Source organism: Sarcophilus harrisii, chromosome 1, assembly GCF_902635505.1.
Source record: "Sarcophilus harrisii chromosome 1, mSarHar1.11, whole genome shotgun sequence".
In the NCBI taxonomy this organism is placed as follows: domain Eukaryota; kingdom Metazoa; phylum Chordata; class Mammalia; order Dasyuromorphia; family Dasyuridae; genus Sarcophilus; species Sarcophilus harrisii.
The window spans coordinates 184543201-184570456 of NC_045426.1; the positions used below are offsets into that span (position 1 = coordinate 184543201).

At 33.4% G+C, this 27256-nt stretch overlaps 1 protein-coding gene across 1 annotated transcript in view; it reads left to right on the plus strand.

The window, feature by feature from the left end:
• ADGRV1 (adhesion G protein-coupled receptor V1) overlaps positions 1-27256 on the plus strand; it is a 668591-nt gene that overhangs the window by 60219 nt on the left and 581116 nt on the right. Inside the window, exons 18-23 of the mRNA XM_031938764.1 lie at positions 1564-1690; positions 2093-2310; positions 5552-6295; positions 12609-12982; positions 22344-22520; positions 26396-26576. Coding sequence (XP_031794624.1) covers positions 1564-1690; positions 2093-2310; positions 5552-6295; positions 12609-12982; positions 22344-22520; positions 26396-26576 — 1821 coding nt within the window. The remainder of the gene's footprint in view (positions 1-1563; positions 1691-2092; positions 2311-5551; positions 6296-12608; positions 12983-22343; positions 22521-26395; positions 26577-27256) is intronic.

The window sequence follows — 27256 nt, forward strand, 5'->3', positions numbered from 1 at the left end:
ACTCAGGGGACAGCTAGAAGTGCAGTTGGAATGGAGGATGCATGAAAGGAAGTAAGATGGCAGTCTGGATAGGTAAGTTGTGGCAGCTTGTGGAGAGCCTTAAATGCCAAGTTCAAGAGTTGTTCTTGTTTTAATCCCAGAAATAATAGGGAAAGACTGAAGTTTGCTAACATTGGAGAAACACGGTTATATCTTTACTAAGCAAAGATAATTATGGTAGTAAGTTGTATTGGAAAATGAAGAGACTAGAAAATGGGAATTCAAGTAAGACTAGAAGAGTGAAAGAACTGAAGAGGCCCTGAGCCAAGAACTTGGCTGTCATCACATTTTATCCTTGTCATCTCCAGTTCCTGTAGGGCAGAAGTAGTTTCTTGTTTTGGCTTTATTGTCCCACTAGCATTGTGCCTTTCTTATAGTAGGGTATACAATGAATGTTTGTTGTATTGTCTCACATGTTTGATATTATATGGTTGTTTAGGCAAAATAAGTTACATTAAAAAGCTTTTAATAAACTCTTACTATGTACTAGCCACTGTGCTAAGTGCTGAATATATGAAGAAAAGCAATAAAAAGGTCCTATCCTCAAAGAGCTTATAATCTAATAGGAGATACAATTCTATGTACAACTATGTTGTACATACAAGATAAATAGGAGTTAATCCTAGAGAGAAAGCACTAGCATTAAAAAGGACTGAGAAGGACTTGTTATAGAAAAAGAGCTTTTAGTTGAGACTCGAAGAAAGCCATGGAAGCTGGGAGGCAGATATGAAGAGGGACATGGGAGACACCCCCCCAAAATGCATGATGTCAGAAGTGTCTTGTGAGAGAAATAGGAAGGAAGCCAGTATAACTAGATTTTCCAGTATGTGGAAAGAAGAAAGGTTTAGGAAGACTGGAAAGGTGGTAAGACATCCTTCGTAAAGGACTTTAAAAGCCAAACAAACAATTTTGTAGTTTATCTTAGCCATGATAGGCAGCCACTGGAGTGTATTAAATTGGGGGTAGAGGGTTGTAATATTATTAGACTTGGCTTCCTTTTTTTGGAGAAGGTTATTTTGATAGCTGAGTGGAGAATGGATTGGAGGAGAAGAGGTATAAGTCAAGGAAATCAAAGCAGAAGGCTGTTGCATTAAGGCCTACATCAGAATGGCAGTAGTTTCAGAAGAAGGGAAGGGGACATAATAGTAGACATATTACTAGACTTAATAATTGATTAGATATGGGGTTATTAGGTATGAAGAATCAAGGATAATATCCATATTGGGGGATGGGGAGATTGGGAGTGTCCTTGACTAGAATGAGAAAGTTAAAAAGAGGGGAGGGTATGGATAGGTGGAAGATAGGAAAATAGTGAATTCAATTAAAAAATTAATGTCTCAAGGGAATTGATCAGCATTATTCATTTATCATATGACACTTGTTGAAAATAGTTTCATTCTTGCAAATAAATTTATATGAACAATATAAATTGAGATAAAATAAGTACGACAAGATTTGAATGTAACAGAAAATGAACTTCTGATAGAGTTACCTGAAACTCTTCCTTTTTGTATTTTAAACTAGGTGACACAGTGGTATATAAATATGGGATAGCAACTGTTATTATCGAAGCTAATGATGATCCCAATGGTATTTTTTCTTTGGATCCTGTAGACAAAGCAGTAGAAGAAGGAAAAACCAATGAATTTTGGTAAGTAAGCAATAATTCTATTTCTATTCTCCTTTTGACATTTTAAAAAATCTAAAATATGTATGTTTTGCTCAGTCTCAGACTTTGCTGCCATTCAAGTTTTTGAGTATGATGACTAGTAAAAATGTTTTATTTTATGACATAAAGCTAAGATATTTTACCTTAGCTATCCTGCTGTTTTTGCATGACATGACATGACTTGACATGCCTTTAGCAAATTAGGTTAACCTTTTTCATGGTTGGCTGGAAAATTCTGAAAGATATATAGTGAGTAGGAAAATAGAAAAATGTCTATTTGGAAATTACAGGGGAAATCTGCGTCTGGTTTTCTTATTCAATTTATGATCCATTACTTATAAACCAATTACAAATGAATCTTATTTAGTATGATTAATTCCACAGGATTTTGAGGCACAGAGGTCACTTTGGCAATGTTTCATTGATGTGGCAGCTGTTTGAAAATGGTTCTGCTCTACCGAATGGACAAGAATTCTATGAAACTTCAGGGGTGGTTATGTTCATGGATGGAGAAGTATCTAAACCAATAATTCTCCATGCTATTCCAGATAAAATTCCTGAGTTCAATGAATTTTATATTCTAAGACTTATGAACATTTCAGGTATGACTTTTTTCTAGATTTTCTTACTATTAACACCAGCTTGTAATGGCTTATACTTAAACAGATATCAATTGAAAAATTAGATTTTGTTCTTGATGTTGAGAATATTGTGTGTGTGTGTGTGTGTGTGTGTGTGTGTGAGAGAGAGAGAGAGAGAGAGAGAGAGAGAGAGAGAGAGAGGGGTGGGGGAAAAGGGAGAGGGGAGAGGGGAGAGAGAGAGTGAGTATCACTGTTGTTGGTACTGAGAGAGATAGAAACTTTAGATAAGACAAGGATTGTATTTTTCAGGAATTTGTAGTCAAGCAGGTATAGGATGCAGATAAATAAAATATACAATGATATACATTAGGAACATGAAAAGCAAGGAACTATAGGAGTTCCAAGGGGGATCATCTTGTTATCACCACCATCATCATCATCAACAAGCATATGTCATAATATATGCCAAGTATTGTACTAAGCACTGGGAGTGAAAGTAAAAATAAAAATATAGTCATTTTCTTCAAGAAACTCAAATTCGAATGGGTAAGATAATATGTTGAAAAATTATACAATTACAAGATATAAACAGCATAAGTAGAATGTAATCTCAAATGGAGGGAATCTTTATATAAAAGGTATCTATATGGAGGAAAACACTATCATTAATTTAATCTCAACTTAGAAGTTATTTTGATTTTGGGATCACATATAGAACACTTTCAAATCTTCACATATAGCAAAGATGGGAGTTATAGGAAAAAAAACAAGTGTCTACTGTGTATAGAGCACAATTTAGTGCCATCTTGTATAATCTGTGTTCCTATCCTCCATGAATATATATTCTTACTAGGGAACTAATACAAAAATACATATGATAATATTCTACAACAACATCTATATTTTTGGGGGCTTTATGATTTATAAAATGTTTTACATGGATGATCTAATTTGATATATTTACAGGAAGTATATGCCCCCATTTTTCTTTTTTTTATTATAGCTTTTTATTGACAAGACATATGCATGGGTAATTTTTTAACATTGACCCTTGCAAAAACTTCTGTTCCAACTTTTCTCCTCCTTCCCTCCACCTCCTCCCCTAGATGTATGCCTCCATTTTTCAATGAGGATACAAACTTAGAGAAGGCTAAATAACTTCCTGATGATCATTCAACCAATAAGAGTAAGAGGTAGGGTTTGAATTCAAGTTTAAAAATAAGAGTGTTATGTGATGTATAAAGGGGGGGAATTATATTACTGATCAAAAGGATCAGGACCAGCTTAATGGAAAAGATAGCATCAAAAAGATGAATAGGAATTTAATAGATACATGGAGTGAGGACATTGTGGACAATGGGACAGTAGGAGCAAATGTATTAAGAATGAGCAGCTCAGAGCATTCTTAGATGCTGAATTGTTCAATTTATTTGGTTCTAGAATATGTTTCCACAATATTATATGAGATAAGGCTGGAAAAGTGGGTGACATCTGATTGTACGGGATTTTTTGAATGCTAGGCAAGAAGGAATTTGTATTTTACTCATTGTAGAACTTGAAGACTCGAGAAGAAAAGTGACATAAGAAAAATTATGATGGAATAAATAATGGAAGGAGATAGTGAAGGCAAAGATATCTTTTTGTTTGGAGTTATGACAGTAGTCCAGGCACTGGGTTACAAAGAACTATGTCAGTGTTGTGCTAGTGGGAATAGAGAGTAACAGATGTATATGAAAAATGTTGAAAAGATAGAATTGACAATTGATTGGATATGAGGGTGGAGGGATCCGAGTTAGGGTTAAACATAACAAGATTGTGAAGACTAGAGATTAGCTAAATAATGGTGTTCTATGGTTCTGTCCAAATTGCAAAATTTCTTAAAGACAAAGCAATGAACTTAAAAATAATTTTCAGTATTACTTAAATATATGGATGGTTATTTCTTCCATTAGTGTAGATTACCATCATTATGCTTTCTTTCCTAAGAATTACAGCTGGATATCCATTAAAGTCCCCATATCTTTTTCAGACAAACTTCTAACTGTGCATCCCTCATTTTGTGTTTATGAAGTTCATGTGTAAGGCCTTATTTTTAAAATAGCATTTTATTCTTCCAAATATAAACAAAGATAGTTTTTAACACTCAACTTTGTAAAACCTTATATTCCAAATTTTTCTCCCTGTCTTATTCCTTCCCTCCTCCCAAAGACAACAAACAATGTGACATAGGTTAAATATATAGAATTCTTTTTAAAAGTTTTTTTTAGCTTTTATAATAACTTTTATTTTTCTAAATACATGTTTTTGCAAAATCTTGTGTTCCAAATTTTTCTCCTTCCTTCCTCCACCCTTCCCTAGATAGTAAGCAGTCCAATATAATTTAAATGTACAATTCTTCTAAACATTTTTCCATATTCATATGACACCTTATTTTTATCCCTATATTTTGAACCTAAAGTGTAAGACTTTTTTTGTTCCTTTTAAAGGAAGATAGGGATTCTAAGAGATGGAGGTAAAGCAGGATTGCATTTCAAACATGAAAAATAACATGTACAAAGGCATGAAATCATGAAATTAAGTATTTTCTTCAGGGATACCAGACTTGTCAGAGGCTATCATTAGAGTAAGTGAAGGGCAGTGTCTTGCAGTTATCCCAGAAAAATAAATGGGATAATAGTCTGGATGAAAAGCTAAGCTGAGATGAAAACTAAGCTGTGTTTTATGTGAGAGACTATAGGTAGCCAATTCTAGTGACTAGACTTTAAATCCTAGAGTTTCTTGAGCAGGGAAAATGACATCATCACACCTGCTGTTTAGAAAGATTATTTTTATATTCTCATGGAAGACAGAAAGCAGGAGAGACTAGAAATTGGAAGTCTAATGAGGAGACTACTGTAAGAATCTAGTTGATAATGGGGCTAAATTACAGTGGTGATCATCTGAGTAGAGAATAGGGAAAGAAAGTAGAGATTCAGCTCATGGCTCATCCCATTCTACTTTGCTACTCTCTCTCAATTTGCCCTTTCCATTGTCTTTTGGAAATTCACAAAGAAATTCCTAATTTCTTTTTTATTTGACATTTTTTTTTTGTTTTTCCCTTTCTGTGGCATTTCTTTTATAGGCCTTTCTAACATAGGTCAAATATGTGTTTGTTGTTAACTTGTTAAAATTATTCTTTTAAATAAACTCAAAGTCTTCCAGGTGTAGAATATATGGATTTCAGATTCTGTGATCTTAATCATTTTGTATTCTCAAAACACAGGTGGATTCCCAGGTCCTGGTGGGCAATTAGCAGAAACCAATCTACATGTCACAGTGATGATTCCATACAATGATGATCCCTTTGGAGTTTTTGTCTTGGATCCAGATTGCCAGGAACGGGAAGTAGCAGAAGATGTCCTTTCAGAAGATGATATGTCCTATATTACCAACTTCACTATTTTGAGACAACAAGGGACCTTTGGAAATGTACGAGTTGGCTGGGAAATACTGTCCAGTGAGTTCATTGATGGATTACCTCCAATGATAGATATTTTATTGATTGGATTTTTTCCTAACTCTGTGCAATCACAGCCACATAGGAGACGCCATCACAGTGGAACAGATGCTCTATACTTCAGTGGAATGGAAGATGCATTTGGAACTATTAGTTCAAAATATCATCCCACAAGAAATAACACAATTGTCAACTTTACATTTTCAGCTTGGGTGATCCCTAATGCTAATACAAATGGATTTATAGTAGAAAAGGATAATGGCAATGGAACTATGTACTATGGTGTAAAAATTCAAACAAATTCTTCTTCTGTAACACTTATGCTTCATTACACTACTCTGGGTTCCAATGTTACTTATGTTGCCAAAACAACAGCTGTGAAATACTTGGAAGAAAACATTTGGCTTCATCTTCTGATTATCCTGGATGATAGCATAATTGAATTCTACCTTGATGGAAATCCAATGCCCCGAGGATTGAAGAGCTTGAAAGGTGAAGCAATAGCTGATGGTGAGTGAAGTCTTTACAGCCAATTTATTAGATTTAGAATTATTCTGAGCTGGAAGTATTAGGAAAAGCAAGTGTTTAGTTTAAATTGAATCATTTTTTTAAATTGCAGGAAAATAGGAAAAACTATTGAATATGGATAAATATTCATGTAGCTGAACTTTATGGGCTACTTTGAAGAGGCATGTGTGTTTACATTGAATTAAGTGTTTCTGTTTTGTGGAATATTTATGTCTATATATTCTCAGTTGGTAATATCATCAGATCCTATAGTTTTTTTTAAATATTATTTTTATTCAGATAACCCCCAAATCTAAGTCACCAATCCTAGTCTCTTTCTTGAGCTCTGGTCTAGTCATCACTTAGTGATGCTTGATTATTTCTATGTGAATGTTCTACATTTCTTCCAAATTATGTGTCTAAAGCAAGACTCATGATCTTTCTTTCCAAATCTACTTTTCTCCTTTAATTCCCTATTTATGTCAAAGTTACTAGCTTCCTTCTAGGTACCTAGGTTCACAAACTCATTGTAAATCCCTATTCTTCATTTTCTATCAATACATATTTAATTAGATGCCTCATTTTTTTATTGCTATCTCTACAGTATTTGTTGCGTCAATGAATTCTCTCTTTTCATTCATATAATTGCAATCTGAGCTCAAACCCATAGCATCTTTTTGCCTGAACTGTTGCAAAAGCCCCTTAATCAATGACTGCTTCATTTCTTTTTTCATCTTCCACATAGTTTGCTGTTGAAGTGATTTTTTAAGGTCCAGGTTCAGCAATATCACTTCCCATTCAGTAAACTATGGTGGTTCCCTAGGCAATAAAGAATTTAGGATTAAGTACAAACTCGATTTGGATTTTAAACTCCTTAACAATTTGGTCCTAAATTTTATAGACTCCATATTACTCCTTTTTGCACAGTCTGTGATCTCTCCAAAGCAGCCTTCTCCTTATACCTAACACAGGACACTTCATCTTTCTCAGTAGCTTTTCACTGACTGTTCTTTATGTTTGGATGTTTTCCATCCCAAACCTCTCCTTTAGAACCCCATTTCCTTTAAAGCTAAACTCAAGTACCACACTTTACATGAAGTTCTTTTTGATCCCCCTAATTGCTAATGCTCTTAGGTATCAAATTACTTTATATTTATTTTGTATAGTCTCCATATATAAGAGGAAGGAGGTACAGCCAGGGGAAAAAAAAGAGAGAAAGGAGGGAAGGAAGGGAAGGAAAGGGGAAAAAGAGGAGAATAGGAGGGAGGAAAATAAGGAAGGAACAAGGGAATGGGTGTATGCTTATATATACATATACACACACTCACACATACATACACACAGTGTCATTAAGACCTGAGTTCAGATGCATCCTCAGACATTTACCAGCTGTGTGACCCTGGACAAGTCATTTAACTTTCATTTGCTTTAGATTCCTTGATTATAAAAATGGGAATAACAATAAAACCTATCTCCCATGGTTGTGATGATCAAATAAAATAGTATTTAAACATATTTAACACAGTACCCGGCATATGTTAGGTGCTATATAAATATTAGGTATTTTATATATTTGTGTATGCATATGGGGACAGTTAGGTGGTACAGTGTATAGAGTTAGAAAGGCTCATCTTTCTGAGTTCAAATCTGCCTTAGACATCAACTGGATGTGTGACCCTGGGCAAATTACTTCATCCCCTTTGTCTCAGTTTTGTCATCTGTAAAATAAGCTGGAGGAGGAAATGGCAGTCTACTCCAGTATCTTTGTAAGAAAACCCCAAGTGGGATCTTGAAGAATCATGCACGTCTTAGGTGACTGAATGGGTGTGTGTGTGTGTGTGTGTGTGTGTGTGTGTGTGTTGTTTTCCTCAATATGGTGTAACACTGTCCCTCAGACTGTTGGAGAGCCGGACTATAGTAAAAACAAAAACTTTGTTTTGTGGGCCTTTAAATAAATAAACTTCATAGCCCTGGGTGAGGGGGATAATCATCCTCAGGTGCCACATCTGGCCCATGGGCCGTAGTTTGAGGACCCTTGGTGTAAATTCTTTGAAGGCAAAAAGTAGCTCATTTTTTCCTTTATGTTGTTCTTTAGTCATTTTCATTCCTTTGTCTAATTCTTCTTGACCCCATTTGAGGTTCTTTTAGCAAAGATGCTAGAGTGCTTTGCCATTTCCTTTTTTAGTTCATTTTACAGATGAGGAATCTGAGGCAAGCAGGGTTTAGTGACTTGTCCAGGGTCATACAACCAATATGTGTTGGAGGGAACTTGAACTCAGGTCTTTTTTACGCTGGTGCTTTGTTCTCCATTTATTATGACCTCTCTGATAAATTTACAGATAGGATGGATAGATACATATTTGTACATATATATGTATATATATATTTAATATTTTGAACAATAAACATAGATAAATATATTGAGATTAAAGTCTTTCTCAGCATGTTCTTCATATGATCATAATTGATTTTTCCCCTCATTTTTGATATTGAAGTATTCAATATATACCTGTTTAGAATATGTAAAGTTTCCTGATGCCCTTGGTGTGCCTTGGTAGAGGCTTGTGGTCTGCACTTAGAGGAAATGCCCCCATTGATAAAGATGTAGATGGAACCTTGAATTAATGAAGAAAGTGTCATGGAAACTTGAAAAAGTGACTCACTCAGAATCTTTGTCAGCTCCATTATAACTTAAAATGTCCAGCGTGAGCTTTTAGTGAGAGTTTATCATTGTGGTTGATTCTGGAATTTTTTGAATTTGAATTTGTAAAGCAATAAATCTATATATGGATTTTTTTCGAGCAAATTTTAACTCTTTTAAGGCATATCTTACACTGTTATCAGCTTGAATAATTGTGGTCTTCCCCATCTCTTGCAAACATTCAGATGATGTGAATACAGTTTGGTATCTCCCTAACCAAAGATACTCAGCAAAGTAAATCCGCAAAAAGCAAAACAAAACAGCAAAACTGTCTCCCAAACAACACCAATACAATAGCATTTAAAATTATCCCAACACCAAAAAATAAAAATATTTCTCTGTTGTCAAATGTTTTCTAAAGTTATCTGTGTCATTGTTCAATTATGGTCTCCAAAATGAAGCATTGCAGCCTTAACTGAACTTTTATCCCTTGAAATTCTTTAGGTTCTGTTCAATCCATCTCAACAAATGTTTATTAAATGCTTCCACCTGCAGGGTAAAGTTTGGGTGTTATAGTGGTTAGGGGAACCAGCCTTGGAGGCAGACTTGGATGTGAATCCCATCTTTAACATTTTGTGGCTACAGGCAAGTTACTTAATTTCTGACTGTCCTAGGAAATTCTAAGACATAAATTGTAGACAGGGTTGGGATTTGCATCAGTTAAAAGACTGCCTTCTTTGGATATTGGCTACACAAATTAAATCACAAATGAAATGCAAAGAAGAGTACAGGAAAGTATATTTACTACTCTTTGGGTCAGCAAAATTTATCACCTTTTATTGTTATTTAGTCATTCAAATAAACCTTTTTCAACAGACAAGTGTTATGCAGGAGAGCTACTAGTCTCAAGAGTAAAGAAAGGTTCAAATCCTGTCCTTGATGCGTACTAGTTGTATGACCTTGGACAAATCATTCAATCTCTTAGTGCCCCCAATTAAATTCTAAGACTGACTTTGCAGAGCAGGTGCTAACCTACATTAGTAGAGAGAGAGTTTTTCCATATACCATTGAACTTTCTTCTGGTGCCTCATTGTGGCAATGAGGGGTAAAGAGAAGTAGTTTTTTCCAATATAAATCTTAGCCATTCTTGATATTTTTATCAAATTAGAAAAGGTCAAGTCCTGATTATGTTTTATCTTTTAGCCAAGAGGAGCCTTGATAAATTTAGAGAGGTGGCTCATTAGATTGGTTCTCTGGTTATAAATTTTGGGGGGCAATACAGCTTTAAAGGATCATTTATTGCAACAATGAAATTAGAGATCATTAAATTATTGAAAGAAGTCTTGTTAGGGATATATGTGTATACATGCAAATATGTATATGTTTATATATTTGATATATGCCCTGTCTCTTCAAATAAAATTTAATAATGAAAGGAGTCATAGCTTATACATTTATATCTCCAAAAAGGTTAGTATAGGATAACCTCCATGCTAGGGTATAGGTTAGTATAGGATAACCTCCATAGAACTAGGAAAGAAGGAAATAAAAGGGACACAACTAAATTTTCTTGCAAGATTGTTCACTAAGGCTAGCTATTTGATGAATTGATAATGGTTTTTTCCTTCTCAAATGCCATAGGAAAATGAATGGGACTTGTATTATAGATGAGGAAACTGAGGCAACAGGGTTAAGTGACTTGTCCAGGGTCATTTTAGAGCCAGATCAATTAACTGAATGGGAATTATGGAATTTCTTGCCAATCTCATATTCCACTGACAAAATGGTATTTATTTTCTTATTCCACAGTCATTACTGTGGACAGGTTGTATTTATAAATTCCAGATTATTGAAACTACTTAAAAGGAGAAAACTTAGTAATGGTTTATAAAAATACTACTGTTGGGAAATTTTATGTTTGGAAATTCACCTCAGAAGTTTCCTAGTATAAACATAGTTTAGTTGAACCATAATCTCTATTTTACAGAGGAGAAGGGTGAGGCTGAGTACGGTTAGTTGACTTATTCAGGGTCATATATTGCTAATAAGTGCTTAAATAGGGATTTTTCAATTCAGGTCTTGCTGATGCCAATTTTAGCACTTTATCCTAGGTGTTACCTAGCAAATGACATTTACTAACTAACTGTGTGATCTTGAGCAGGTCACATAACCTCTATTTGCCGCAATTTCATTCATCTGTAAAATTAGGGTCATAATAGTTTCTATGCTCCAGGGTTATTATGAGGATTAAATGAGATAATATTTGTAAATTACTTAGTGTAGTTTCTGTGCTAAGTACTTGGAACCTAGAAGCACCATATAAGCATTAGAAAAAAACTCTTATTATTTATTATAATTTTTTACTTTTTATTTTTATTATTTTTTATTGACTATTTTATTTTATTATTTACTTACTAATTTATTTACTATTATTTATATTTATTATTACTGTTATTATTGTTGTTTATTCTTCATTCTTGAAAATATCTTAATGATATCATGAGTGTGATATCTTAACTTACATGTGAATTGGATTTGAGTGAGGCAGAGCTGAGCAAAGTCAGCCTCACTTCCTCCTCCAGAGATTATTGCTTTTATTATTTCCTCATTTGATGAATGTGAATTGGTACCTCAAAGTTGTTTTAATTTGTATCTCTTTGATGATTACTGTGGTTGAATATTTTTAAAATTAATTAATAATGTTTCTTCCTTTGAAAATTTTTCATATCAGATTGGGAATTAGCACTGTGACTTTTTAACAGTTCCATATATTATTTAGTTATGAAATTATTTATGAGTGTTATATTTGAAATAAATATTTTCTGAGTCTGTTGTTTTTCTTTTTACATGAATTATATTGCTTTCTGTAGCTCAAAATGGGAAAGCACAAGCTAAGAAGACCTAGATCCATGTTTTCTTTCTGACATTTACTGGATGCATGATCCTGGACAGGTCATTTAATTTCTTGTTGTCTAGACAACACTCAGTACTCAAAGTTATAGAGAAGATGGCCATCTGCTTTAATAAAGAGTATGTTCTCATCCAGGACATCCAGAAATTCAGCCCCTTACTCCTATCTACCTTTGTTGCACAAAATTATTTTTTTTGAAATTTGTCATGAGGCATATCTATCTTTTACCTATTAATTCCTTCTATATGTTGATTAAAAATAATAATTGAGAAAATATTTAAGAAATGTTATTGAAAAATATTTGATTCTATTTTCCCCACATTTTTAATAATTTTATTTAAAATTATTTTCCACTCATAAATATGGCTTTTTAATTGAAAAAAACATAAAGATTAAGAGTGGTCCCTGCCTTTACCTTAAAATCTTAGGTTCTGATTCTGAATCCAACACAGTTCACACTTTTGAAGTTCATTCTTTCATAGAAAAATAATATATTTGTCTTAATATAGTTTTAAAAAACCTAATCTGATCATCTTTAATCAGTACATATTACATCCTTTACAGAACCCTGAAGTATTGAAGAAATTTAGTTAATACACCAGTTATGGCTATGTAAAACATATGGCTTATATCATGTTATCTTTTAGTACAATGTTTCCATTTCATAAATCCTTCTTGTGATTTAAGAATCTATTGATATAATTGGTTGTATTACATTATATTCCTATTTTCAATTAAATGTTAACACTGATTTCTAATTTCAGGTCCCGGGATAATGAGAGTTGGTGCAGGGATGAATGGTAATGACAGGTTTACAGGATTGATGCAAGATGTAAGGTTGTATGAGCGAAAATTGACCTCAGAAGAAATCTATGAACTTCATGCCACTCCAGCAAAGAATGATTTGCACCCTATTTCTGGGTACCTAGAGTACAGACAAGGAGAAACCAATAAATCATTCATTGTTTCAGCAAAAGACGACAATGAAGAAGAAGGAGAAGAATTATTTATACTTAAGCTAGTTTCTGTACGTGGTGGAGCTTGTATTTCTCAAGAAAATATCACAGCAAGATTAATAATACAAAAAAGTGACAATGCAAATGGATTGTTTGGCTTTACAGGAACCTGCATACCAGAGGTAAGATAGCAAACTTGGAATATTCCTTGGCAGTGATCATGACTAATTATGAATGCACTTGAGATTTCTTTCAGCTAATAATAAATAGAATTTCTCTCACATTAAAGGTATCTTGCTTTTTTTTTTTTTTTTTTTTTTTTTTTTTTTTTTTTAAGAGAGAAACTTAAGAGCCAATTAGATGACTTGGTTTTTTGCTTTGTTTATTTTGGTATGGTTTTTTAGTACTAGACTTGTGATTTCACAGATGTAGAAATCCCCCAAAAAGTAACTTCTTTTACCAGTACATATTGCCACATTAATCTTAATCTCTGTTTGGCTTTTAAAACCTTCCATTTCTTATTTACTTTTTTGGGCTCCTTACACTTTGCATGCTCTCTTCCCCTTATGTACTTATGATCCAGTGATACTGCTTTCTTGCCTGAAATGCTCCATGTCCCTACTGCAAGCATCACTGATTTTCCACTATGCTTGCCCCTCATTCACTTTTTTTTCTGCCCTACCCCTGCTTTCCCCAACTTCCTTCAAGTCTCTCCAAAGTCCCACTTTCTGTGACAAGTCTTTCCTGCTCTTCTGAATGCAATGTCTCCCCTCTGTTACAAGTTATCTCTACAAGTTATCTGCTCTGTATCTTGTTTATACATAGTGGTTTGCGTACTGTTTCCCATTAGACTTAGAACTCCTTGAGAGAAGAAACTTTTGACTTTCTTTGTATCCCTACTACTTAGCATAGTGCCTGGCTGGTACATAGTAAATGTACATAGTAAATGCTTAAAAATGTCAGTTGACTGACTAATTGGCCTTACTAGGGTATGGAAAGGTTAATGGTTTGCCCAGAGTCATGCAATCTTATTATGTCAGATTTGTTTTGGATATGGGATTTGAATTCAGGCCTCTCTGACTCAACTTTATCCATTACGCTACACAACCTAAGTATGAATTATTATATGCACATTATTAAACAATTAGTGCTTTAGAATCAGGCTTGAGAATTAGTGAATTTTACTGAATGAAATCACCTTCAAGATACCACTTAATTTCTACTGACTGTGGGATCTTATAAGAATAAATGATATATAATTGTGTTGAGAGTTGATGTAAAATGGGATGATATTTATTTATTGCATTTATTGCTAATAGAGGCCAAATGAATATAAAACATCAATATTTATCCAAGAGTTTTCAGATAAAACTACTTACTCAAGGGTTAGCCAACAAGCTTCTGTACCAGTAATAATGCCTTTCTTATCAGCCTCTTTGGTTAGTGTGAATTTACAGGGCCCTTTGCTGCTCTTCTTATCTGTCCTTTCTGTGTCTAAAGGGCTTCACTGTAATCTTGTTGGTTTCCTGTTCAGAAACATGAGAGTCTTTGAAACGGCCTCACAGGTGTTATATGTGACAACAAAGGCCTGTGGGTGAACGCCAAAGACCTAAGGAGAGTTTTAACTTTGCCTTAGCAATTTGATTCTAGCATGTTTCCTTGAATTATATATTTAAAAGATAAAATAATGAAGATTAAAAGACAAAATGGGATTTTTAATTTTATAGATAATATACCCTTCTACTGCAAATGGAGGAACAAGTATCATTATACAATGTACACTGGCCTTCCTAATCTATTTATAAGAAAAGGTAGTAAGAAATCTCCATGATGCATAAAGTATAGAATTACAATTTTAGTCAATCAGTGAATACTTATTTTTTTTATTTAATAGCCTTTTATTTACAGGTTATATGCATGGGTAACTTTACAGCATTAACAATTGCCAAACCTCTTGTTCCAATTTTTCACTTCTTACCCCCCACCCCCTCCCCCAGATGGCAGGATGACCAGTAGATGTTAAATTTATTAAAATATAAATTAGATACACAATAAGTTTACATGACCAAACCGTTATTTTGCTGTACAAAAAGAATCAGACTCTGAAATATTGTACAATTAGCCTGTGAAGGAAATAAAAAATGCAAATGGGCATAAATATAAGGATTGGGAATTCAATGTAATGGTTTTTAGTCATCTCCCAGAGTTCTTTCTCTGGGCGTAGTTGGTTCAGTTCATTACTGCTCCATTGGAAATGATTTGGTTGATCTCGTTGCTGGGGATGGCCAGGTCCATCAGAACTGGTCATCATATAGTATTGTTGTTGAAGTATATAATGAACTCCTGGTCCTGCTCATTTCACTCAGCATCAGTTCGTGTAAGTCTCTCCAGGCCTTTCTGAAATCATCCTGTTGGTCATTTCTTACAGAACAATAATATTCCATAATATTCATATACCACAATTTATTCAGCCATTCTCCAACTAATGGGCATCCATTCAGTTTCCAGTTTCTAGCCACTACAAAGAGGGCTGCCACAAACATTCGTGGACATACAGGTCCCTTTCCCTTCTTTATAATCTCTTTGGGATATAAGCCCAGTAGTAACACTGCTGGATCAAAGGGTATGCACAGTTTGATAACTTTTTGAGCATAGTTCCAAACTACTCTCCAGAATGGTTGGATTCGTTCACAACTCCACCAACAATGCATCAATGTCAGTGAATACTTATTAAACACCTACTATGTGTCATACGCTATGTTAAGTACTGGAGATCCAAAGAAAGGGAAGAAGACAGTCCTTGTTCTCAAGGAACTGATGATCTAGTGGGGGAGACAACATGCACACAACTATGTACAAATAAGCTGTCCATAGGGTAGAGATCATCAACAGAACAAAGGCAATAGAATGAAGCAGGATTAGAATCGTTTCCTGTAGAATCCTTTAGCAGGATTTTGGAGGAAGCCAGAGAAGTCAGGAGACAGAGATGAGGAGTAAGAGAATTTTAAGTATTGGGAACCATCAGAAAAAATTCCCAGAACCCAAGGATGGATTATCCTGTTTGGATTGAATAATATGTGGGGTTTGGGTTTAGGATATAAAGTGTAAGAAGACTGGAAAGAGGGGTGTGTGTGTGTGATGACAGCACTGGAGTTTATTGAGTAGGATGGTGATGTTGTCAGTCCTGAACTTTAGAAGGTGACTTTGACAGCTGAGGATAGGTATTGAAGTAGATTTGATGCAGAAAGTAGTTTATTGCAATAGTCCTGATATGAGATGATAAGGGCCTGTCCAATAGTAGTGGGAATACTAGAGGAGGCTTTGCAGGATCTTAACAAGATAAGATCTTGGACAGTCCTTGACAACAGATTGGATATGCAGGATAATAGAAAGTGAGGAGTCATAGATAATACCTAGTTTGTCACTCTGAGTAACAATGGCTTCTGCAGAATAATGGGTACTTAAAAAAAAGAATAATGGGTACTCTGGAGACTTCTCATTTTTTGGATAAAGTGTGGTACGGACTTTTGGTCTGAATTTGGATCAATATATTACTAGTGAGTCTGATGGGCATATAGAAAGAAATCTCTAGTAATGGTACCCTTTTTTTGGACTGACTGGCATTTTAAAGGTGTGAGAATACTTTCATGTACCTTTTTAGTTAATCCTTATCAAAGCTCTGTGAGGTAGAAAAGACTGATTTAGTTATCCCCATTTTACAAATTGAATCTTGGCAAAGCTGTGATGTGTTCAGCTATACAGGAAATAAATAGCAGGGCTTCTTGGGACTAGGTATTATGAAAGCAATCCTAAACTTACGTCATGGTCTTAACTATTTATATATAGACTAACACAAATAAAGTTCAAAGAACCATATAGCCTTAGTAGGAATAAACAGTTAAACAAATAAACAACAAAAAAACCAGCTGTGTCTGAGAACTTTTTTTTTTTTGCTTTAAAAATCAGCAGTTTTCAAAGTAGATATAAAAACTTGACTTTATTTAGCTGAAGGTAGAAATAGCTCAGCATCTGCCTTTGGCCTAAATGGCCATTTGAACTTGACTAGGTCCATACAGCTTTTTGAGTAAAAAGGCATTATTGGGGCAGCTAGGTGATGCAACAGATAGAGCACAGCCCTGGAGATAAGAAAACTTGAGTTAAAACATGACCTCAGACATCCTGAGCAAGCTACTTAATTCATAACCTTGCAAAAAAAAACCAAAAAACAAAAACCCAACATTATTGCCTATAACTAGCCATACTTCCCCATTTAGGTAGGTCATTATACCCATATTAATGACGTTATTAATTTGTTGACAGTTTTTACATAAGACAAAAGTGGAGTAAGTTTATTTCATGTATTGCAAGATTTATATAGTTGTACCTGTCATATACAGCAAGAAGAAAACTACAGTACAGTAGAAAGAGCCCTGGATCTGCAGTACAATGACCAGTGTTAAACCCCGACCCTCACACTTACTATCTCACTGACTTTGGGGAAAGTCACTGAACTCTTTGGGACTCAGTTTTACCATCTGTAAAGTGAACAGGCCGGACTAGAAGATCTCCAAGGTCCCTTCTAGTTCTGTGTCCATGATTCTGTGGTCAGCTCTTTGTCGACATGAGTCACTGTAGGATAGTGGCAAGAGCAGGAGTATGCAGGATGAAATGCAGGAGTATGAGGAACTAAATCTAGGCCTGGATCTTTTGCCAACTAATAACCCAATGTTGGACTCCTTTAATCTTTTTGGCCTCAGCTGCCTTCTATGCAAAATATGGGAGTTGAGCCAGATACTTTTTATTATTATTATTATTATTATAGCTTTTTATTTACAAGTTATATGCATGGGTAATTTTACAGCACTGACAATTGCCAAACCTTTTGTTCCAATTTTTCTCCTCTTCCCCCCCCCTCCCCCCACTCCCCGAGATGAGCCAGATACTCTTTATGGTCCTTGGTAGTCCTTTCATTCTGATTCTTAGCTATGGAAAAAAAAGAAATTGAATGCTGGCACTGGATTACTGTACAAGAGGAATTTGTGGAATTCTCATCCCTGTAAATCTTAAGAAAAGGATTAGCAACTCCTTTCTTTCTTATCTAAAAGCATGTAACCTTATGTCACGTGATGATATTTTTGTCTCCTATTCACAGAAAAAACAATGCTGGTCTTGTAGTTTTTTTTTTTTTAAAGAGACTACAGTTTTATCAATGTGAGGAATGGTAGTTTACTGAAAATGTGTCCTCCCCACCTTAGATCTAATCATCTCGCACTTGTCATCTCACCATGATGACTTGTGTTTATAAACTTTCTTTTATAGTCATTTGACATAACTTAATCAGTCAGTTAGTCTAAGTTAAAAATAAAATATTTTTTGTAAAACAATTGCATTATTTTGAATATTAGTCCATTCTGCTTTGATATAATGCATATGCACAAGTGTGTGGAAATTCTTTTGTGATTTTTAAATTCCCATAGCAGTCCTGGAGTCTGAAAGACCTGAATTCAAATGTGGCCTCAAACACTGATTATGTGACCCTTGGATATACCACTCAATCCTGTTTGCCTCAGTTTCATCATCTCTAAAATGAGCTGGAGAAGGAAATGGCAAAACACTCCTGTATCTTCATCTAGAAAACCCCAAATGGAGTTGTAAGGAGTCAAACATGGCAAAAACAGCTGAACAATAAAAAAACCTCCCTGCATTTTAAGGTCCCTTTCTAACCGCTCTCTGGTTCCTTCCAGTTAATTGGCTATTTGGCTGAAAGGCCTTTAATCCTGTTGCCATTTTCTACTCTACTCTATTTTTCTCTGTTATATTTCAGAACCTAAAACTTTCTATTTTAATATACTTATTTTACTGAAGTACAACTGTGTATTTGAATGCCTGTAAGTGAATAAGATTTATTGCTCATTGTATCATTTTCAGTCTTTTTAGTGATACTGGTCTCAAGAATTGAAGTATGGAAATTTATGATTTCAAAAAATAAATTACTATAACAAAGTTTTAAAGATACATTTTGAGAATATTCTTATAAGAATGAGAACTTTATTTCAGCTTGAAGTGTAATTGCTTTTAAGTACCTACCATATGTTATGTTAATAGATTCTTTTCTTTATAAATGCTATTGATACAATCTGATTTCATAGACCATCACCCAAGCATGAAACTAAATTAAAAATTCATGGGATATGCTAATTCTTTAGCATTCATCTATTTCAGCAAGGAAAGATTATTCAGTGATAAGAATAGTTAATTTTTTTTTAGAAAAAAAAGGATTCTAATAATTTTTACCCATGTTCATCCTTCCTTTTCTATCCCTGGTGATTGTTGTTGAAAGAAATGTTAGATATAGTTTTGTTTGGTAGCTTCATTTTACAGTTGAAGACACTGGGGCCTGGAATAGGATGTTCCCATGGATAATAATAAATAGCTGAGTAAAGACTTGAACCCAGATGCTTTGACTTGAGGTGAAGTTCTGTTTCTACTGTATTTCTAAACTCTTGGGTACATATTCCTTTATGTCAAATACTGAAATGGTCATTTGTACCATGTTTTAAAACTAAATTATAACCTAAAATGGAGTGGAAAGTTTAATATTTCATTTTCTATTTTAAATTTTTATTTAAAATGTATATATACATATATATCTTTATCAAATACAATTTACAATATATGTGTGAATGAACCTGTAAATTGTTTTTCAATGATGGTTTTAAGCTTTTATTAAAATCTTTCAATAATAAACTGTGGGTAAGAAAAATTTTTACCACGTGAAAATGACAGAAATAAATCTACTTCTTGTATCTGTCAATCAATCAACCATCATTTAGTGTCTACTCTGTGCAAGGCATTGTGAAAAGAATTGGAGATACAAATATAAAAGTGATATGGTCTCTGGCCCTTAAGGAACTTGCTTATTATTGTGCCAAAGAAAAATTTCACAGCTGTTCTATGTATGCTTATAATTTCATTTTCATTCCCTTTTAGCTCTTTGGTATAACAGGTTAAAAATAAAAAATAAAAAAGGATCTTTGCTTCAGTCAGTAAATGGGTTCAAATCCCTCCTCTGACACTTATTATCCAGGAGACCATGGACACAAGTCATTCAATTACTCTAAGCCTCAGTTTTCTTATCTGTAGAACAAGGCCAATATCCATATTATATACTTCAGAGAAAAGAAATATGCTTAGTAACCCTTAAAGTGCTACAGAAATGTATACTATTATTTTTGTTCCTATATTATGTGCCTTTGGTATTGAAAAGTATCAGAGCTCATGAATCATATATGAATTGTTGCCTCTTTTGTTTGTTTAATGAGAAATGTACCTGAAAAATGGATTATAAAACATTTTTTATATAATAGGATTTAAATTCACAGAACTACTGACTTTTGTAATATGTATGATGACTTCACAAGGTTTAAGGCAACATATTCCTTTATTCAGAAAGGTATTTCATAAAAATGTGTATAATTCAGAATATCCCAGGCTCCCCTATGGTATTATCTTTTGACCAACATCATTTTCTGTCTCCATTAATTCCTACTCATAGCATTTTAGTATGTGAATACTACCTAGAGTGACCTTGTGCTGGGAGTCTTGGGAGTACTATAGGAAAACTTACTTTTAGATTGTTTTTTTGACTTAGAGTAGGTTGGGACAATTGTAGAAGCAGAGCATAGTGGATTAGCCCCAGGGGAATAGGTCTGAGTAGAAAGGATGGTAATTGGGTTCTATTCTTCTTTTCTCTGTTCTGGAGATAGAGGGAAGAAAAAAATGTATGAGGTGCATTTGGTGTTTTATTTTTTCAAGATATGTGTAGTGAAGTAAGAACAAACTCTGTCTACCAATGTAGATTGACAGGTGTTCTGTTAAGTTTTAGAGAAAGTTGCATCCAGCATTGGAACATTGTGACTTTTTCAGGGTCAAACAGGCATTTTGTATCAGATTTAAGACTTGAACACAAATCTTTCTGAATCAAGGCCATTATATCTCTCTCTTCATTCAAAAATATGAAAATTAAGTAAATTTAAGGTATTTAGAGTAAAAGATAGAATGTATTTTAAGTAGAGTAAATGAATTTCACTCATTTCCTCTTCTTACCTGATTGATTAACTCTTCTTTCTGTTGATGAATATTTTCATGTGAAGTTTGGCACTTGAGGATTAGATTTCAGAATCTCTTGACTCTTTTTACAATTTTTTTTTTTAGACCAAAATTGGTGGAACCAATTAACCTGCTGTTTATAAAACAGTTGTTCAGCTTTCTAATTTAATTATTTTGTAGAACAGAATAGAGTCCATGTTGAATTAACCAAATTAATTCGATTTTATTGATTTATAATGGTGCATATCTAAAATTTAAATCAATTTCTAAAATTGTTCAAAATGAGGCTTATGCATTTCAGCTATTCAAACCAAAGTAATAGGTTTAAAATATAAGAAATCTTAAGTTATAGTTTAAATGGAGGGTGGTTAAATATTTATTTAGTGCTTACTATAAACAAGATTTTGTCCTAGAGAGTATAAAAGACACAGAGGAAAATCAAGTATTGTCCTTATGCTGCTTCATCTTTTATAAGGCAGAAATACTTGAAAAGTTAAATAATAACCTAATGAAAGACTATATAAGACAATAAAATTAATTTTAAAAAATATTAACTGATTTATACCAAAATCTAGATATTATAGCAATACTATCTAGAGATCATAGTTTCTATTAGCATCCAGATATTTATGATTTTCTTCCTGTTATCTTCTTCCCTAGATATTCTAAATAAGCAGCTTGGCAATGCAGTAGATATAGTGCTGCGCTGGAGTCAAGAAAATCCAAGTTCAAATAGTGTGGTTGTGGCAAAATCATTTAACTTCTGTTTTTCTCAATTTCTTCATCTATAAAATAAGGATGATAGTAACTTTTACCTTCCAGGGTTGTGGTGAGGATCATATGACAAAATAATGACATAGCACTTAGTACTATGTAAGCACATTATAAATGTTAGCTAGTATTGTATAATATTAGCATTTACTAAGGTTGAGAGGTACTGAAACTTACTGATTAAACTATTGTCCTTGAAATCTTTAAGATTTGAATTAAAGCCCTATCTTTGATGGATACTTTCTATGTGACCTTAGGCACATAATATCCTCAGACCACTCTCTTTTCTCAAAACATAAACTATTTAAGATGCTGGTATGTATTGGAAGAGGCAATTCCTAATTTAAGAACTCCTTACAATGATGAGATCGTAAGTTTCATTAAAAAAACTTCACTATGGGTTGATATACATGAATCTATATAAATTATCATATGAATCATCTTGTAAAATGTCTGTAAAAAATAGGATTCTATCCTAAGTACACCATTTCTATCACTAAATATGTGTATCTATATACCATTTTCCAAATAGGAGCAGAAAGTTGATGATTTTCAATAAGAGTGAAGATTTTATGATAATTTCCTGATTTTCTTAAATGGAATTTCCTTTACTGAGTGATTAGGATCAGTCTTTACCTAAAAATAATTTTCATTTAATTTCAGATAGCAGAAGAAGGGTCTACCATTTCCTGTGTCATTGAGAGAACCCGGGGAGCTCTGGATTACGTGCATGTTTTTTACACCATCTCCCAGATAGATTCCACTGGCATTAATTACATCATTGATGATTTTGCTAATGCCAGTGGAACTATCACATTCCTTCCTTGGCAGAGATCAGAGGTACCTTCTTTTATTAATGTTAATTATTTGTGTGTGTGTGTGTGTGTTTTAACTCCTGGGATTAATTTTCTGGTATATGTATTCTTTAATGTAATTCCAGAGATTATCATTTCAGACCTTTGAAAGATGTTTAAGAATTTAACAATTTGACTGATTTAAAAAATGCATGGCTTTGTTGATGTTCATGTTTTTGTTTGTGGGGAGACAATAGGAACAAAAAAAAACCCCAGATAGTCCCTTTTGGACTTTCATATGAAAGAGAAGGTAGGCTATGAAATTTATTTGGGCCTATTATTTCTCATTTCTTTTTATTCAAACCAAATGACCCAGCATATGTAAAAAAAACTTTGCGAACTTTAAAACATATTGAGTACCAGTACAATTACATGTCATATGGCTTTCAAAGATATTTTATTGTTGGGTACACAGCTGTTTCTCTTTTTGTAAAATTTCATTTCTGACATTCATGAATTGAAAATAGAAAATATATTTATAATCTGATACTATTAATTAAAAACTTTTCAATATTATCATCCTTTTTTTGTTTAAAAGTAACTTTCCATGTTTAGAATATCCCATTCAATGTTCTAATCTTTTGAAGAATTATTTCTAAATATCATATTTGTTAATATTATATTTCTATTTTTTAGATTTTTTTTCCCTTCTTAAAATGGGAAGTAATGGAGATATAGACAAGATGGGAATTTATGTAGTTATATTATTTCAGCAGTAGTGAACACTGTCAGCTATTAAGTTGGGAAAAATTTTTTTTCAAGCAAACTAATGCAATAAAAGCCTCCTTTAGAGCAAAATCTTTGAAGAGTGACCTTTTTCTACCACAAAACTACTTAGAAAACCCAGCCCAGAAGCCCATGGGCAATAGAGCAGTAGGAGAGAGCTATCATCAAAGCCCTTTTAGGCACAGGCAAACAAGCCCACTGCTTCCCAGCAGAGGCACATATGGCCTGTAAACTTCTGTGCCAGAGACATTGAAAATGTCTCCACCCCCTCTCAGAAAAGCCTAGGGTGGTCGGAAAGTCTCAGGATGGAGACCTTAAAACTCTGGACAGTACACTCTAACCAGCATAGTGCAACAGTACTCAGATGCAAAAACTCTAGTCCCAGCCACTCCTCTATCCTTAGCTATTGACACCAAGACATTATAGAAGTCATTGAGGATTTAGCAACCTGAACATTAAAGATCCAAGGTTGGGAGTCCTAATCCCAGGTGGTTGATCTCAGCACAGGAACATAGGGAAATCCAAGGAGAGCCCAAATAGGACTGACCATTGTTCTCGAAGTACAGCAGGAGGATAGAATCTGATCCCGGCCCTAAGCACTAATTTTGGGAAATAAAATGCCAAAGGAAACACTAACCAGCTTTAAAAAATTAATGTAGTTCTAGAGATTCTATCCCCTCCCCCAAAAGAAGAGAATTAATCTATATTGCAAAAAGACTCAAAAAAAAAAAAAAAAAAAAACACATGGATTTCCCACAATTGAATATCCAGAAGATATGAAGCACAAGATTTTTTTTTTTTTAATGAAATATCTTCAGAGGAAATTGGAAATTGGAAGAAGGGTAGAATTTAGAAAAGAAAGAGCTAAGTTTTATCCAAGAAATGGGTTCCTTTAAAACCAGCAAAGATCAAACAAAAGCCAATTCATGAGGAAATAAAAGTTAGTAGAATAATATCAAAAGTTTGAAAAAATAGAAGAAAATGTAAGGTGTCTGATATAAAAAACAACTACCTTGAAACTAAGATCAAGGAGAGAGTTTTTGTACAATTTTTATTGTTTTTATATCAGTTTTCACAGCTTTTAGTATTTTTATATCAAACACCTTATGTTTTCTTCTATTTCTATTCAATTTTTCTTCTATTTTTTCAAACTTTTGATATTATTCTATTTGGCTACTTAGCTCTACCATCACAACCACTAGAAGTTATTACCCAACTCTAAAGTGATGGTCATTTTTATGTTATACTAATCTTAAGTGAATAATAATAGATTATTGTAATAGATATTCATTGAATACTAGTTATTGTTGACAAAGCTAATGTCCAGAATTACATGTAGGCTCCAACTCTTTCCTAAACCTTTATCAAAAGATTAGGAGCTAAAAAAATGTATTCAAAATAAAGAGAACATGTCTATAGTTAAAATAGTTCATAGAATTTTCATTGGTAAAAGAACAAATTTGGACTAGATACAAAGCAACATATTGAACAATGAGTAATGTACAAGAAATATAATTAAATTCTTCCAGGGAAAATTAACTAATATAATAATAAAAACAGCTGAACTTTACTACATTGCAAATTAAAGGTTTTCAAAGCATGTCATTTCATTTTCATAATCATTCCATAAGGTAAGCATGACATATATTATGATATCTACTTTACAGATAAGAAAACCAAGTTTGAAAGTTATAGTTCAGAATTAACAGATGGAACATTGAAAGAAGTAAATCCTAAACCCAAATTAAATACTTTATTTCATGCAGATAACACAGGGTTAATTATTATTTTGGAATAATAAATGTATTAATCACCCCCTTAAAGTTAATTTGTCACCCTCACTACCCTCAATCATCCCCCTATTAATAAGCACATTTTAAAAAAATCTCACAACATACTTTTATAATCCAGGATAGTTCAGTTTCACATTAGCCACACCCATGGTTCTTTCTAATCCTAAATCCTGTCTAGCAATCCTTAGATTCATAAATATGTATACATTGAGAATTACAGGAAGCAATAAGTTAAAACTTTAAGAAAACTACTTAGAGAAGGTGACAGGGCTTACCCATACTTTAAACAATACAATTTTATATTATCATTTATATTTATATAATTAATTTGCATAATAGTAAATTGCAGAGGACTGAAATATCTATAAATGTATATTCAGAATTAACATCAAAATTTCAAAACAGTTTGTAGTTTTAAGAGGAGTTTTCTCTGTCAAAAGGTTTCAGTCCAGTTCTGTTAAGATGTTACATGCCTGCTATTGTGATCTATTGCAGGCTCTCTGATATTCCATCAGAAACTAGAACTTGTCTTGGTTTAGACTGCAGTGGTCCTCAAACTTTTGTTCTCAATATCTTTATCGTATTAAAAATGATTGAGAGTATGTCCAAAGAGTTTTTGTTTATGTGGTTTATAGGTTTATAGTTATAGATATTGATCACATTAAAAATAAAAACCAATTATGAATTTGTAGACTCTCTGAAAAGATTTCAGAGATTCCCAAAATGCTCTGGACCAGATTTTGAGAACCACTGGTTTAGAGTCTTCATGTTCATTTCCCTTTTTAGACCTACTCTCATTCTTTATAAGTTTGTTTATAAGAAAACTTTTGCAGATGTTAGAATTTACATAGTGATTTTTAGGTTTGCAAAGTGCTTCCCAAAAACTATTATCTCAAATGATGCTTACAACATTCCTATGAGGGAGGTACTGTTATTATCTCTGTTTTATAGTTGAGGAAACTGAGGCAGATATGAATTAACTGACTTGTTTAGGGGTCACATGGCTATTATGGATCTATAAGATTTGCATTCAGTCCTGAATCTAAATCCTATTTTCTTCCACTAAGATACCTAGTGGCACTTAGTTTGGTAACATATTCTGAACAACCTAACATTTGGGGACAGATTATACTTTGTCCCATGCAATTTTTTGTGGAATTTAATTAGGAGACTAGGATTGTACACATATTTAAAAGTTGAATACAAACATTTTGGGATAGAAATGAGTCATGATTATAAATAACTAAAAAAAATTAAGTGCAGATTAAAGGATACTACTTTTTCTTTGAGGAATAATAGCCATATTTCCTAATCTAACATCTCTGACTTTTTATAATTCTAGGTCTTGAATCTCTATGTCATTGATGATGATATCCCAGAACTGAATGAATATTTTCGAGTGACACTGGTATCTGCAGTTACTGGAGATGGGAAAATAGGTTCAACTCCTACTAGTGGAGCAAGCATAGATGTTGAAAAGGAAACAACAGATATCACCATCAAAGCCAGTGACCATCCATATGGTAATATTTTTGTCAGAAATTTGTTAAATGAGAAAATTAAGCTGAATGTCATCTCTTAGCATGATGCTACTAAGCTATATTTCTGAATTATATATATTATATGCATATAAAAACATTGAATAAGAGCTTTTTGTAAAATTTTAATTAAATGTATTTAAGCTTTTAAAAACTGAATTTTTTATAAATACTACTTTCCTTTCTACTCCTATTAAGGTATTCCTTCCTTTATGTGTAGCCTAAAATCCAGTAGGAATTAGAAGTGAAGGTTTTTTAGAGACCCAAGTCGCCTTTCAGTTACTGGAAAAATTTCCTTTATCATCTCTCTGAAAGTGGCTTCCTCTGGGAGTCTGGTCCTAGATAGCAAAGCAAGAAAGAAAATTGGGTTTAAGGGGTAGGATGGGGATAGAGAAGGGGATTTTAGTGAAATAGGCACTGGATCAGGAGTTAAAAGCTTTTAAATTCAGTTCTTTGATCAACCGTAAGTTACTTAAACTCTTTAAGACTTAAAGTTTATATATAGCAAATAAAATCCTTGTGGTAAGTGATTTCTAAGGTTCCAGTTCTAACATTAGGTGATTTTGTATTTAGAAGCCAAATAACAAAGCTGGATGATCTTCCATCTCCCAGGGCTTTATACTGAGGTTTTTAAAAATAAAATGTGTTGCCTTCTCATGTAATAA